Source organism: Erythrolamprus reginae, chromosome 1 (genome assembly GCF_031021105.1).
Source record: "Erythrolamprus reginae isolate rEryReg1 chromosome 1, rEryReg1.hap1, whole genome shotgun sequence".
NCBI lineage: Eukaryota > Metazoa > Chordata > Lepidosauria > Squamata > Dipsadidae > Erythrolamprus > Erythrolamprus reginae.
Window position 1 is genome coordinate 68,951,915 of NC_091950.1, and position 16,777 is coordinate 68,968,691.

At 41.1% G+C, this 16,777-nt stretch overlaps 1 protein-coding gene across 1 annotated transcript; it reads left to right on the forward strand.

Annotated features, from left to right (window-relative positions):
• ISCA2 (iron-sulfur cluster assembly 2) lies at positions 1–12,559 on the forward strand. Its single transcript, XM_070733959.1, has 4 exons — positions 1–104; positions 5,298–5,463; positions 9,955–10,070; positions 11,460–12,559. The coding sequence occupies exons 1-4, from the start codon at positions 46–48 to the stop codon at positions 11,632–11,634; spliced, it is 516 nt and encodes a 171-aa protein (XP_070590060.1). The 5' UTR covers positions 1–45; the 3' UTR covers positions 11,635–12,559.
• The last annotated feature ends 4,218 nt before the right edge of the window (positions 12,560–16,777 follow it).

The window sequence follows — 16,777 nt, forward strand, 5'->3', positions numbered from 1 at the left end:
GCGTTAGCTTGCACCAATAGCGACGCAGGAGAAAGAAGATTGAAGATGGCGGCACTAGCAGCGCTCAGTAGTTTTAGGGCGCTGAGCTCTTTCAGGCAGAACAGGTGGGATGTGTGTGGGGGCAATTTTGTCCCTTGCTTGTGAACCCCATTGGTCTGGCTTTTCATTTTAAAAGAGTACCCTAGGGGCGAGGGGATCTCGGGCATATTGAAATAACTCTGGTTACTAAAGTTACTATTAGATAGAAATTAATAGATGTAAAATCCATAAAGCTTGAGCTTTTTAGTTGTATCTTCTTGAAGACCCACGGTTTTATAGTACGATGTGTATATGTTCTGCTGTGTATAAAATTGAATTAAGTAGTGTTTTAATAGCGTTCCCAGTCTTTACATCACTACTCTATTTATTAAAGTGGGGGAAAATGTTGATGCAATAAGATCACAAAGATATATTTAAAAAATTCTCCTGTAACTTTAGACAAAAAAAATATTAAGCCAATTATAGTTAATGTTTTATTTTATATAATACTAATTCAATACTTTGAAAAGTTTAGCCATTTGTTAGGTTAACATACTCATAACCAAATGCAAAGTTGTCAGCCCTTTCTTATTTTGCAGATTTAAAAAAAAATAACAATAGTGTCATTCATAGAATTGTACCTTCAGTACAATGTTTCATTTTTTCCTGGCTATATAAAATTTTGTTTCAGGTCTGTTTGTATGCTTGCTTGTTGGTTTTTAAAATAAAATGAATTCTTGTGCTTTTAATTTCAACTAGACAAAGTACACTAGAATTAAAAAAACATTTTATTAGTTTTTCAAATTAAAAAAATCCAAAAAATCACAATAAATCATTGTATTTACGGTATATTACATTTAAATACATCATCGTATTTACATTGATCTCATGTTAATGCATTACAGAAATACACTGGAAATTTTAAATCTATGGCTGAAAGGACTGACTCACAGGAAGGCTATAGTATATTCCTTGACTTGCAATAATTTAGTGACAATTCAGTTACAACAGCACTGATAAACGTGACTTATGGCTGTTTTTTCACACAACCATTGTCTTCATGCTCATGTGATCAACATTCAGATGCTTGGCAAATGTGTCATATTTATGACTGTTACAGTGTCCCAAAGTCATGTGATCACCTTTTGGGACCTTCTTACAATTAAAGTCAACGGGAAGCCCAATTTGCTTAATAACCATATTACTCCCTTAACAACTGCAATGATTCACTTAACAACTGGCAAGAAAAGTAATAAAGTAGAAGAAAATTGATTTAACAAATGTTTCGCTTAAGCAACAGAAATTTTGGGCTCTATTGTGGTCTTCAGTTGAAGACTATCTGTACACTGAGCTGAAATAATACATTCCCACAAAAAGGTGATGTTTCAAAGCATTAAATAGTGCAAGGAACCACAAAAAGAATTTTAAAGAAATAGAAACGCAGCAGGTGAAACCCAGCATTCTTTTGTACTATTCTTTTGCACTATACTGTAGGTTTCATTGTCTAAAGATGGTATTGAGACTAAAGTAGCAAAGTTCAAGTCATATGGAAAATGACAGCAGCACAATATAGCTAGTCTTTGCTTTATGACCACAATTAAGTCCAATAGCTCTGTTGTTAAGTGAGACTTTTGCTAGTCCGAAGGTTATAAACAGTGATCACATGACATTGGGACACTGGTTTTAAGTGTGAACTAGTTGTCAAGCATCTGCGTTTTGATCAGATGATCATCGGATACTGCCCAAGTTGTAACTATGGAAAATCGTCATAAGTCACATTTTCAGTAATGTTGAACAATCACTGAACAACTGTGGTAAGTCAGTTTGGACTGCCTATAAAATAAATTACTGTAGGTAGTTGTTTGGTTTTTGATGTATCTGAGATTGTCCAGTGGGAAAGAACAGATTAAAAAATATCACTGCTCATTTCAATTAACAGTATACCATTCTCTCTGTGATGTTCATAGGCATCTACTTTATTTTAGGAAAACTATTAAAATTGTGGTGAAATTATTATAGGCAACATCTTATCCTCCTGTCGCAGATATTGCTACAATAATTTTTATAGCTGTTGAAAAATAAGATAGCCATGATGTTCCCCAAGTTTACCTACAAACCAAATAAGTATACCAATACTTAATTTTAAAACTATCTTCTTCGTGGAATAAATATAGGAAGAAGAACACAGAAGGAAATGCATAAAATGAATTCACTCCGGGATACACAAGGGTTATCCGGAAAGTAAGGTTACAAGGCATGTAGCTCTCGCGGGGAATGTTCATGGGGGAAGTTGGTATTAGCAGGAAGCCAGCGGAAGAGAACGAACAGTGCCAGCAGTCAGTAGTTCATCGACTGGCATTGTGGTGGAGGTTAGAGATGAGCGTCCTCATTCTGTTTTCCTCCAAGTGTGAAGTGCACACTATTATGCTACCTGGAATTATTATTATTATTTTATTAGATTTGTATGCCACCCCTCTCTGTAGATCGGGGCGGCATGAATGCTAAGGGCATGAATGCTGCTGCAATGTGTGTCCAAGATTTTTCTTGCCGATTGCTGAATTTTGAATTTTTTGGCTGAAGGAGAATGGGTATGGAGCCACTGCATTGATTGACATTTGCTCTCTGGAATATGGTGATAAGCCCAAATTTCATCTCCTGTTTATTTTATTTATTTATTTATTTACTAGATTTGTATGCCACCCCTCTCTGAGGACTCGCAGCGGCTCACAACAACAAGAGATACAATAAAATACAAATCCAATATAAACTGTATTTAAAACCCCATTATTGTAAAAAACTAACAATTCTAAAACAATCATACCAATCTCATATGTTAAGTCAGGAAAGGTAAGGGGAGAAATCAATCCCCCCATGCTTGGCGGTATAGAAGGGTCTTCAACATCTTACAGGAGGCAAGGAGGGTGGAGGCAATTTGACTCTCAGGGGGGAGTTGATTCCAGAGGGCCGGGATCACCACAAAGAAGGCTCTTCCCCTAGGTCCTGCCAGACGACATTGTTTTGTCGACGGGACCTGGAGAAGGCTGATTCTGTGGAACCTAATCGGCCCCTGGGATTCGTGCGGCAGAAGGCATAGGTATTCTTGTCCTATGCCATGTAGAGCTTTATACCAACACTTTGAATTGTGACCGGAAACTGACCGGCAGCCAATGCAAGCCATGGAGTGTTGACGAGACATGGGCGTACCTAGGGAGGTTACTATACAGTTGAGAAAAGCCTCGTTTTCAATCTTGAAACGGTCAAGAAATTCCTGGGCTTCACAGACTCTGTTGATTTTGTGTGCTTCAGTAAGCATTTGGGGCACCCAAAATGTAAGTAGGCAATTCAGTAAGCATTTTGGGCATAGCAGCGTTCACGCCCTTAGCATTCAGGTAGCGTATTACAGGGTGCACTTTGCACTTGGAGGGAAACGGAATGAGGACGCTCACCTCTAACCTTCACCACAACGCCAATCAATGATCTACTGACCACTGGCACCGCTCGTTCTCTTCTGCTGGCTTCCTGCTACATGATAGTAATACCAACTTCCCCTGTGAATATTCCCTGCGAGAGATACGTGCCTTGTAACCTTACTTTTCCGGATAACCCTCATACATAGCTGTTAGATGAGTTATTTCCAAACCTGGTGATGTTTAACTACTGCTTGAACATCATATCATTGAACATAGCAGTTTAGACTTTAAAAATGTATTCAGAGTACAGTTATTTTTTTCTTTGACACAAACTGGAAAAATCCTTGCCTCAATTCTTTTTCCCTTTCCTATTAAATAGATGGCTATTCTACGAGACCACCTTCTGCCGCACAAATCCCAGCGATCGGTTAGGTCCCACAGAGTTGGTCTCCTCCAGGTCCCGTCAACTAAACAATGTCGTTTGGAGGGACCCAGGGGAAGAGCCTTCTCTGTGGTGGCTCCGACCCTCTGGAATCAGCTCCCTCCAGCGATTAGAACTGCCCCCACCCTCCTTGCCTTTCATAAACTCCTTAAAACCCACCTCTGTCGTCAAGCGTGGGGGAACTTAAACATCTCCCCCTGCCTATGTAGTTTTTTGTGTATGATGACTGTATGTATATTTTTATATATTGGGGTTTCTTGTTTTTTAGACCTTTTTAAATGTATTATTGTTATTTTAGATTCTAACTATTAGATTTGTTATTATATATTGTTTTTATCATTGCTGTAAGCCGCCCCGAGTCTACGGAGAGGGGTGGCATACAAATCTAATAAATAATAATAATATTCTGCCGCACAAATCCCAGTGACCGATTAGGTCCCACAGAGTTGGCCTTCCCCAGGTCCCATCGATGAAATAATGTCGTCTGGCGGGACCCAGGGGAAGGGCCTTCTCTGTGACGGTCCTGACCCTCTGGAATCAACTCCCCCCGGAGATTAGGACTGCCCCCACCCTCCTTGCCTTTTGCAAACTCCTCAAAACCCACCTCTGCCGTCAGGCATGGGGAAATTGATTCCCCTGGGCTGTTTCCACTTTATGTGTGGTTTCCATGAGATATATGATTATTTTTATGTTAAGGGTTTTAAACTGTTTTTAAATATTGGATTTGTACTGTTTTTTCTGGTTGTGAGCCTCTCCGAGTCCTCGGAAAGGGGCGGCATACAAATCTAAATAATAATAATAATAATAATAATAATAATAATAATAATAATAATAATATTCATGTCATTAGCTTTCTTCCCCACTTTCTTTTTCACACACAAAGGCATACAACAGTATTTGTTATATCATCCAAGGAAGGAATTTATTTTGCATCAGAACAGTGGAAATGACACTTGCATGTTACGATTCAAGTAAATAGAAAATTTTGTATTCTACTGCACTGAAAAGAGTTGGAAATTTATTGGTTTTCTTTTTCTTTCTTTTTTCCCCCTTGCACTCTTTCTGATCTTTATTTTTCATTTGTATTTTACATTACAATAAATGCTAATTCAAAATCTAAGCAAAGGATGCAAATATAAAAGGTTGAGGTTTGCATCACAATAAATGTGAATCGGGTTTCTATCAACTATGCATCAAAATGGTGTCACAGAAGCTTTTTAAGAGTCTAAGCTTTAGTACTTAGGTCATAGTTCTCGCAGTTCCAATCTCTGCTTGCTGGCTGACCCTGGGCTTTTGATCTTCTTGTTTATATTTGCCTTATCTCCTTTCATCATGGCTTTTGTACTGTCATCAATTTTTGTATTATCAGTCTGGTTTTTTATTTTTTGATCTAACAAGGACATTCCATTCTTATCTTTTCCATGTAGCTGTTCTCCCGCTATCTGGCAGCTAACGAGAAGTCCATTCTGTGCCATGGAAAACAGAGTTTGTATGTCAAGGATAAGAAGACAGTGGATAGCATCCTCTGCCTCTGGCGAAACCCAGACTTACTCTAGTAATGGGCAGATCTATCTCAGTGAGAGCTGCGTGAAGGTATGATTCCCTGGAGCTCCCTCGACAGACCTATGTAGCAATAGCAATAGCATTTCAACTCATGTACTGCTTCACAGTGCTTTACAGCCCTCTCTAAGCAGTTTACAGAGAGTAAGCATATTGCCTCCAACAATCTGAGTCCTCATTTTATCGACCTTGGAAGGATGGAAGGCTAAGTCAACCTTGAGCCTACTGAGATTCGATCTGCCAAAGTGCTGGCAGCTGGTGATCAGCAGAACTAGCTTGTAGTACTGCACTCTAACCACTGTGCTACAGAGTCCTCGGAGAGGGGCGGCATACAAATCTAATAAAATAATAATAATAATAATAATAATAGTAATAGTAATAATAATAATAATAATAATAATAATAATAATAATTATTATTATTATTATTATTATTATTATTATTATTATTATTATTATTATTATTATGTCAGTACAACACAGAAAACGAGATCACTGCTGGATTTCGTATTTCATCACCAGTCGGGCGCTTCCCAAGCACCTAGGACTTCGTGATGTAGCGGCGAATCATGTTTGCCGATCCCAGTAAAGTGGCCTTTTGCAATTGACAGATGGAGATTTTGTCAATTCCGATGGTTTTCAAATGTCCGCTGAGATCCTTTGGTACTGTGCCCAGCGTGCCAAGTACCACTGGGACCACTTTCACTGGTTCTTTGCCACTGGTAAATGGTATTTACGACACAAGTTACAGTGGATCCTGTGCTGGAACTATCATTCATTCATTCATTCATTCATTCATTCATTCATTCATTCATTCATTCATTCATTCATTCATTCATTCTTATTATTATTATTATTATTATTATTATTATTATTATTATTAGCTGTTGGATGCCTCCAGGAGTACAGTACACACTGCTGATTGTTGTGCCCACATAATGCATCATTTTATGAATCTATATTTCTTTCATAGATAAATAGAGGCATAAATGTATGTTTGATTCAGTTTAAAGGATACAAACTAGAAGTATGCAATATTTACATTTGCAAACAGCAAGGATTATTTGGATTTTTGCAGAGGCATTGGTCCTATTGGTCTTAATGGGTAATATTCTGAGACAACAGAAGCTCAGGAAAGTAATGTATTTAGGTTATTAGGAATATTTCTTTTCCTGAGCTGCATGTCCCCTCCCACCATGCCCCCTCCCACCCCATCATAGACATCAATCCCTAAAGGCTAGCCAGAAGATATATTCCCAAGTCACATCCAGAGTGTTCTTACCGCTTCGGATACTGAATGGAATGCCTCTGCAGCATATAGCCACAATATAAACTGTGTATATAATTATATGAAACTGTAGTGTGGTTATGTATTAGTGGGGTGACTGCAGTTTGTAGTTATTTAATTATTTAATTTCAATCTGTTAAGGACCCAAGTTTCAAAACAGAGGCTAAGAAAAAGGAAGTTAAATATAATGCAGGTAGTTCTTGACTTATGACCAAGGAGCCCAAAATTTATGCTGCTAAGCAAGATAGTTAAATGAGTTTTGTCCCATTTTATGACCTTTGTTACCTATCAGTTGTTAAGTTATCACTATGATGGTTTTTAAGTGACTCTGACTTCCCCATTGACTTTGCCTGTCAGAAGGTCGGAAAATGTGGTCCCATAAACCTGGAACACTAACCCTCCTATATATGAGTCAGCTGCAACCATCCGAATTTTAGTCAATTCAATTCAATTCAATTCAATTTATTAGATTTGTATGCCGCCCCTCTCCGAAGACTCGGGGCGGCTCACAACAACAATAAAAACAATATTCTAGCGAAAACAAATCTAATATTAAAAAGCACATAAAAACCCTATCATATTTAAAAAGCAAACAACACATGCATATCCAAACATAAATATAAAAAAGCTTGGGCGAAAAGTGTCTCAACTCCCCCATGCCTGGCAGTATACATGGGTCTTGAGTAATTTATGAAAGACAAGGAGGGTGGGGGCAGTTCTAATCTCCGGGGGGAGTTGATTCCAGAGGGCCGGGGCCGCCACAGAGAAGGCTCTTCCCCTGGGGCCCGCCAAACGACATTGTTTAGTCGATGGGACCCGGAGAAGGCCAACTCTGTGGGACCTTATCGGTCGCTGGGATTCGTGTGGTAGCAGGCGGTTCCGGAGGTACTCTGGTCACATGACAATGGGGCTACCACAGTGTTCATAATGGTGAAAAATGGCTGTAAGTCACTTTTTCAGCGCTGATGTAACTTTGAAGGGTTACTAAATGAATGATTGTAAGTGAAGGACTACTTGTACTTCATGCTTAAGAATAAAGAGGTACCTTGTTAAGCTTCCAGAAATCAAAGAATACTTTGAGGAAGTATAACCTTCAAGGTTGATTAGTTTGGTGTAAGAATAAATGTTTATTTCATGGTAAACATAGAAGCCATACACTTGTTTCAGTATGCTCTCTCAAACAAAATCCCCTGACATATGTGAATAAACAAATATAAACATTGTTTGTTTTGTCCTAATTGCTTTAACTACCACAAAGATTTGATTCAACTGATCAAGCAGAGGACAAAGTTCAGTTTGATTTTAGTTAAAGGCAACAAAGGATTTAAAAAGTTGATTCTAGTATTTGGCTCTGCCTTGAGACTTTCATTCATTTATTTCATTTCATTCATTTATTTCCCTGAAAATAAGACCGGATCTTATATTCTTTTGACCTCTGAAATAATAATAATAATAATTTATTAGATTTGTATGCCGCCCCTCTCCGAGGACTTGGTCTTATATTTTGAGGTGTAGGGGGCAGCGAGTGTGGTCACTTCATGGCTGCTGGGCACTTTAACCACAGCCCACAGATCATTGGTGGTGCCACTGCTCGCATGCACAAGGACACAACAAGCCCCACAGGTCATAATGAAGCTCGCAGCAGTGCTGCCATTCGTGCATGGAGTGGCACAAAAATCCTTGCAGAGTCCTTCTACAAGAGGCTGCGATGGTGGCACAAAGACTCATTTCTGGTGGAGTTTACGGGAGAGAAATAAAGATTTCTACAATACTGTTTCTGTTGCTTTGGTTGCGTGCAGCCAAAGGTTCACGAAAGGCAGGAAGATGAAATATTATTTGTATTGTATTTATTAGATTTGGATGCCGCCCCTCTCCGAAGACTCGGGGCGGCTAACAACAATATAAAAAGACAATGTAAACAAATCTAATATTAAAAAACAATCTAAAAAAACCCTAATTTAAAGAACTACTCATACATACAAGCATACCATGTATAAATTCTATAAGCCTAGGGGGAAGGGAAATTTCAATTCCCTCATGACGACAGAGGTGGGTTTTAAGGAGCTTGCGAAAGGCAAGGAGGGTGGGGGCAACTCTGATATCTGGGGGGAGCTGGTTCCAGAGGGTCGGGGCCGCCACAGAGAAGGCTCTTCTCCTGGGTCCCGCCAAACGACATTGCTTAGTCGACGGTACCCGGAGAAGGCCAACTCTGTGGGACCTAACCGGTCGCTGGGATTCGTGCGGCAGAAGGCGGTCCCGGAGATATTCTGCTCCGATGCCATGAAGGGCTTTATAGGTCATAACCAACACTTTGAATTGTGACCGGAAATTGATCGGCAACCAATGCAGACTGCGGAGTGTTGGTGTAACATGGGCATGCCTTGGGAAGCCCATGATTGCTCTCGCAGCTGCATTCTGCACGATCTGAAGTTTCCAAACACTTTTCAAAGGTAGCCCCATGTAGAGAGTAGAAATGTCAAACTGAAACTATACTCACATCTCAAGTATGGACCTTCCCCCGAGCAGGGTGGGTGTGGGGAGTCCATCAGAGGAACCCCACAGGCCCCCACCTGCTTCAGCTTTGCCTTTGCCAGGGCAGTGCTGGAAGGGGGCTGTCCTGGAGCCTCCCCACCACTTGGTGCCTGGCAGGCCCAGGTGTGGTGAGTGGGCCAGCGGGTGGAGCCAAGAAGGGAGACGGCACAGAGGAAACCCTTTCAAACTGTGACTGCCGCCTGCTCCCTAGGCACAAGGTGAGCTATGGAACAGAGGGGACCTCAACTGCAAGGTTGCCTGGCGCCCTGGACAGGACTGGGACTAGTAAGAGTGCGCTGGAAATATTTTCAGGCACCTGGAGGGAGAGAACTTAACTGACCCACGGTCTACAGGGGCCAAGCAGCCATAAGATGACTGCGAAGAGAAAGGCTGCCTCCTGTGTTGGCCATGGCCACCCCTTCACTAGATCTTATGTGTAGGGAGGTTTTATTTTAACACATGTGCTCAAAAGCATTCTAGGTCTTATTTTGGGGATAGGTCCTATTTTTTGGGAGACACAGTAGATAAGGCACATAGAACATGTGGCAAAAAAAATATGTTGCTGGTCTGATTGGCATAAGTTTGCTATGCGTTCTGTACTTGAATTCTGTTTTATGTGCTCATTATTCCTTGGACGCCATTAATAGTTTAATTCAAACGGATAATAAACATTGTTCACAAATGTTTGCCTTCCTGTATTGACAGAGGCTGTTGGAGATTGCAGACGGGTCTGAGTATCTCAGGCTGCAGGTAGAAGGAGGTGGTTGTTCAGGTTTCCAATACAAATTTTCCTTGGATACAGTTGTCAATTCTGATGACAGGTGAGTGCATAGATTAAACTGCATGTGACAGATGAGAGAATTGTAGAACTGTGGACAAAGAAGGTTGGTGGTTGAATAACAATTCCTTTGCCCTCAAGTTCATATTTTACTGTTCTCTGCTATTGGGCATATACTGTACATATCATTACCAGGGTTTATAGCAAAATAGATTTAATTACGGGGAGGGGGAAGTATTGGCCCTGGATACACCAGAGCCAAGTCCTTATACAATTGTGGAGCATCATTGGGTGACTTTGAACCAATTGTTCTTCCTCAGCCTATTCTACTTCATAGCGTGAGACTGGTGGATAAAATTGGATGGAGGAGACCCAATTTTAATTGTTTTGAGTTCTCTTTTCCCTGCTGTATTCAGGTAGTCTGTATAGTACTATAAAATATTCATTTCTAAATATTATTATTATTATTATTATTATTATTATTATTAATTAGATTAATTAGATTAGATCCGTAGACTCAGGGCGGCTCACAACAACAGCAAAGACAATGTAAAAACAAATCTAATAATTTAAAAACACACTAAAAACCCCATTATTAAAAGCAAACATACACACAAACATACCATGTATAAACTGTATAGGCCCGGGGGAGATGTCTCAGTTCCCCCATGCCTGACAGCAGAGATGGGTCTTAAGAACTTTACGAAAGTCAAGGATGGTGGGGACAGTTCTAATCTCCGGGGGGAGCTGGTTCCAGAGGGTCGGGGCCGCCACAGAGAAGGCTCTTCCCCTGGATCCCGCCAAACGACATTGTTTAGTCGACGGGACCCGGAGAAGGCCAACTCTGTGGGACCTAACCGGTTGCTGGGATTCGTGCGGCAGAAGGCGGTCCTGGAGATATTCTGGTCCGATGCCATGAAGGGCTTTATAGCTCATAACCAACACTTTAAATTGTGACCGGAAACTGATCGGCAACCAATGCAGACTGCAGAGTGTTGGTGTAACATGGGCATACCTTGGAAAGCCCATGACTGCTCTCGCAGCTGCATTCTGCACAATCTGAAGTTTCCGAACACTTTTCAAAGGTAGCCCCATTTAGAGAGCATTACAGTAGTCGAACCTCGAGGTGATGAGGGCATGAGTGACTGTGAGCAGTGACTCCCTGTCCAGGTAGGGCCGCAACTGGTGCACCAGGTGAACCTGGGCAAACGCCCCCCTCACCACAGCTGCATCTGGTATGTATCTCTAAATGACTCAAAACAATTAAAAATAATTCAACAACAAACCATAAACAAAATTTAGAGTAATTGGACAAGAATCCTAAAAGATTTCCACCCTCCTGTGAATGTTTTGTTTACACATTAACCAGAGTTTAAAACCACAGCTAAAGTATTTTGGATTGGTGCAAATATTGTCTGTGCTCCTTTTCCAGAGTTTTTGAGAAAGGCGGTGCCAGAGTGATTGTGGACTTGGACAGCTTAAGCTTTGTGAAAGGAGCGATGGTGGACTTCAACCAGGAGCTAATTCGCAGCGCGTTCCAAGTAGTAAACAATCCGCAGGCAGAACAAGGTTGTTCTTGTGGATCATCTTTCTCAGTTAAACTCTGAATGAACTGCTCCGTGTGGACTGAACGATGAAGAAAATCTCCTTTTGTTTTTTTCTTTCCTATTCTCCAGTTCAGCTGAATAACTGGTTTAATCTGTGGTACTGCATGATGAAAGAAACTATCTTAGACAAGACTCAGTCAAGAACTTATTTATCCAAGCCAGAATGTAAAATCAATTAATCTCATTTGGTGTCTGTGAGTCTCCAAGTTTTTGCTTTAGAGAAGAGATCTAAGCAGTCGGCTTCTGCTGAAATTTCATGAACTATTTATTTATTACAATCTTTTCTTACTTTATGTTAAAACCTTCCAGTTTTTAACAGTGCTGTATAACGAGATTTTTGTGAATGGGGTTTGCATAGCCAAGGAAGGTTTCTATATGAGATTGAAGCAGTAATGGGCAGCCAAAATTTTTACTGCCACACTGTGGGTGTGACTTATTTTGTGGGTGTGGCTTAATGGTCATGTGATTGGGTAGGAGTGGCTTGCCGGCCATGTGATCAGGTGGGAGTGGCTTGAACGGTCATCATTGTTCAAGTGAACTGTTAAATCCTCGACTTACAACCTTACCAGTGTCGCTCGCTGGGGTGACAATTTGCTTTGTGTTTCCTGCGCTCTCCTTCCTGGGTTGTCCCCCAGCGTGAGGCTGGAGGGGAGCTGGGCAGGAGAGAGGGAAGCTCGTCAGAGTCCGGAAAGGAGGAAAGAGGAAAAAGAAAGGAGCGCAGATGTAGCAGCAGCAGCCAGGGGGAGGAGGGGGGAAGGGGAGCCAAGCCGAATCCTGTGATCCAGGAAGTGACAGACGCCAATCAACTGGATCTGCGCACGCATTTTCATTTCTGCCGGTGGAACTGTGTTCCACCCTGTCCTGCCTGCTGCCCACCTGTGTTGAACTGAGGCTGAGCATACAATAATAAACAGACATGCCTGCATGGAGAAATCACCAATGTTTTGATGAAGCGGCAGGAGAGATTGTCTGCATAATACAGGTTACTCCAATTTTTGATTACAGTAAAACAAGTGTTCCTCCCCCCATTCCCCATTAGCTAGCTCTTGTATTTATTACCTAGATTTATGAAGAGAATTTGGCAACAGCATATACTTTTTCTTTTACCCTAGCACTCTGAAAGATGGGGGAATTGTTTGGGCTGATCTCATTCTGAGGCATCCCTTCGGTTGATTTTTTCCCTCCTGAAGAGCCTTCTTGTAACACAGGGAGATTCATTTCTGCTACTGCTATGTGTTTCCACTCCAAAACCAGTTTAGTATAGAGCAGAGGTAGGCAAAGTTGGCTCTTCTATAACATGTGGACTTCAACTCCCAGAATTCCTGAGCTAGCATGATTGGCTCAGGAATTCTGGGAGTTGAAGTCCACAAGTCATAGAAGAGCCATCTTTGCCTATACCTGGTATAGAGCAATGATGGCAAACCTTTTTTGGTTTGGCATGTATGCACGTGCCCACACGCCTTCCCTCACCCCATGCATGCGCAATCCCTGCGCTGTCCCACACATGTGCACAATCCCCCTCATCCCCGTGCATGCGCTCAGGCCTCACTGAAGCCTGGGATGTGAAAAAAATGCCCAAACAGGCAAACTGGAAGTTCAGAAAAACGCACTTCCATTTTGCCGTTGTTTTTTGAACTCCTGAGGGTTCAGGGAAGCTTCCTGAAGCCCCAAAGTCAAAAAAGCAGCACAATGGACAAACCGGAAGTTCAGAAAGTGCACTTCAGGTTTTCCCATTGTGCTATTTTTGCACTCCGGGGCTTCAGGAAGCTTCCCTGAACCTTCCAGAGTGCAAAAAAACACCATAGCGGAAAACCGGAAATGTCTTTTTTCTGAACTTCCGGTTTGTCCGTTAGGCCTTTTTTTTGCCTCAGGGGCTTTAGGGAAGCTTCCTTAAAGTGTCCAGAGGGTGAAATGGCCTTTCCCAAGGCCAAAAGTCAGCTAGCCAGGGCATGCATGCGCGCTGGAGCTGACACAGGGCAAAGTCTCACGTGTCCTCCGATATGGCTCCATCACAAGTATAGAGTGTATGGCACCAGCCTAGAAACCAGGAGACCATGAGTACTAGTCCTACCTTAGTCAAGAAGTCTGCTAGATGACCTTGGTCCAGTCATGCCCTCTTAGTCCAGGAAGTAGGCAATGGTAAAGCACATATCTTGGTTAAATGGTTAGGTTGGATAACCATTTGTCTGAAGCAGTATAGGTTTTCCTGACTAAGCAGAGGGTTGGACTAGAAGACCTCCAAGGTCCCTTCCAACACTTGTTGTTGTTGTAATTATTATTATTATTATTATTATTATTATTATTATTATTATTATTATTATTAATATTATGCCAAGATAAGTAAGGTCTTGTCAGTTAGCAGGAGTCAACACTGACTTCTAAGAGCAGACACACAAGCACACACTTCAAAACAGCAGGAAACAATTTGGCATTGTAGCTGCTCAAGGGATTTGGAGCTGCACCTATTTCAAAATATATTCATTTATAGTTTCTTTTGTTTTACTTTTTAATATGTCATTTTTTATCAGCATGCCGAAAGCAGACACCGTAATGCAAAGAACGTATTGTATGATAAATTTTCTGATGCATCTGTCCAAATAATGTAATGAAAGTATTAAATACTTACTTGAAATAATCTCTTTTAAGAAAATTTAGTATTTTAAAAAGTATTGAAGGGAGAATCTAGTCCAGTGATGGTGAACCTATGGCACGGGTGCCATAGGTGGTGCGCGGAACCATATTTGCTGGCATGTGATCCATTGGCCTAGTTCAGTTACAATGTGCATATGTGTGCCAGCTAGCTGATTTTTGGCTCACACAGAGGCACTGGGAGGGCATTTTTGGCTTCCTGAGAGCCTCCAGGGGGATGGGAGAAGGCATTTTTACCCTCCCCCAGCTCCAAGGAAGCCTTTAGAGCCTTGGGGAGGGCGAAACACAAGCCTACTGGGCCCACCAGAAGTTGGGAAACAGGCCATTTCCGGCATCCAAAAGGCCTCCGGGGGGGGAGTTGTTTTTGCCCTCCCCAGGCACTGAATTATGGGTGTGGGCACTCACACATGTGCGATAGCAGGCAAGCACGCCCTTTCAGCACCCGGGGGGGAAAAGGTTCGCCATCACTGATCTAGGTAAAGAATTGGTCATCTGTGCTTCCATAGTGAATTTGAAAAGAATTCTGTTAACTCCTTTTTCTGTAAGGTTTGGGGATGAGTATGTTAATCGGCGGCCTGCACTGGCTGCTGATCAGTTCCCGGTCACAATTCGAAGTGTTGGTTATGACCTATAAAGCCTTACATGGCATTGGACCAGTATATCTTCGGGACCGCCTTCTGCCGCACGAATTCCAGCGATCGATTAGGTCCCACAGAGTTGGCCTTCTCCGGGTCCCGTCGACTAAACAATGCCGTCTGGCGGGACCCAGGGGAAGAGCTTTCTCTGTGGTGGCCCTGGCCATCTGGAATCAACTTCCCCCGGAGATTCGAACTGCCCCCACCCTCCTTGCCTTTCGAAAGCTCCTAAAAACCCACCTATGTCGCCAGGCATGGGGAAACTGATACACTCCTTAGCTACTATGGTTTTTTATGTATGGTTTGTTAGGTTGTGTGATTGTTTTTCATAAGAAGGGTTTTAAAATACTTTTAACATTAGATTTGTACATTGTGTTTTGCTGTTGTGAGCCGCTCCGAGTCCTCCGAGAGGGGCGACATACAAATCTAATTTATTATTGTTGTTGTTGTTGTTGTTGTTGTTGTTATTATTATTATTATTATTATTATTATTATTATTATTATGTCAATAGAACACAGCAAACGAGATCACTATGCTGGATTTCGTATTTCATCACCAGTCGGGCGCTTCCCAAGCACCTAGGACTGCGTGATGTAGCGGCGAATTATGTTTGCCGATCCCAGTAAAGCGGCTTTTTGCAATTGACAGCTGGAGATTTTGTCAATTCCGATGGTTTTCAAATGTCCGCTGAGATCCTTTGGCACTGCGCCCAGCGTGCCAAGTACCACTGGGACCACTTTCACTGGCTTATTATTATTATTATTATTATTATTATTATTATTATTATTATTATTATTATTATTTTCCCTAGTCAGGGAAAATTAAATGAACCAGACTTTGATTTACATAATAGTACTTCAGATATTTCTACAAGAGCATGGAAGGGGGTATGTTTTTTTCTCAGCACTGTGGTATAATGTCCAGTAATATACATATTGCCTGCTCAGTTTATTGTGTGTCTTCACTAGAGGGCAGCCTTACCCTTTGTGATACAAATGGACAAAGAGCACTATGAAAATGTGCTATTTTTTTGGGGGGGGGGGTGCCTGGAAAGTAGTAGATAAATTTTGCATTGTTTAGACAATGTCTTAACAAGGAAAAATCTCAGATATTTCTTCATCTACCAAACATGAAAAAAAAGTCTTGTCTGGTGTTTGCTTAAAAGATGCCTGTGGTATCCCAAAATGTAAAAGTATGGAACTAAAATTACTACATAGGTTAAAAATCAGGAAAGTAACCTGGTATGCTAGCTATTATCCAAAAAAGCACTAAGGAAGGTTTTTTTTTAAAGAAAGGAAGCTGAAAACAGACTGATTTTAACATTCCCCAATTGTCTAAGTGTAGTAAAAATAATAATAATAATAATAATAATAATAATAATAATAATAATAATAATAATAATTTATTGGACTTGTATGCCGCTTCTCTCCGAAGACTCGGGGCGGTTCACAACAATAATAAAACAATATAGCAGTAAAACAAATCCAATATTAAAAAACATATATAAAACCCCAGCAATTAAAACCATACAGCACATACATACCAAACATAAAATATAAAAGCCTGGGGGAGGATGTCTTAGTTGTTTTTTGTTCTAAGGCAATTGTACACCCTTAAATGTTTAAGACAATTCCATTTGCTAAATGGAAAGGGGAGAAAAACGGGCAGGGTAATGTTTAAATTATATTGCAAATCCATAACTTTAATTAGATTTGCTGAGCTGTTCTCAAAATGTAGGGAAAAAAAAGACATAAGACATCAACTTTATAGTGATACTTTATGCAGATGTAGACTGATGCAAATGTACACAGCGAAGCTGAGTAAAAAGCAATAGATCTAATAAAATGCACAGTACACC

Excerpts from the sequence above, each read along its gene's own strand:
- ISCA2 (XM_070733959.1), top strand. The coding sequence starts at position 46 with ATGGCGGCACTAGCAGCGCTCAGTAGTTTTAGGGCGCTGAGCTCTTTC. Across the intron at positions 105-5,297 it reads AGCTCTTTCAGGCAGAACAG|CTGTTCTCCCGCTATCTGGC; the intron begins GTGGGATGTGTG and ends TTTTCCATGTAG. Across the intron at positions 10,071-11,459 it reads GTTGTCAATTCTGATGACAG|AGTTTTTGAGAAAGGCGGTG; the intron begins GTGAGTGCATAG and ends CTCCTTTTCCAG.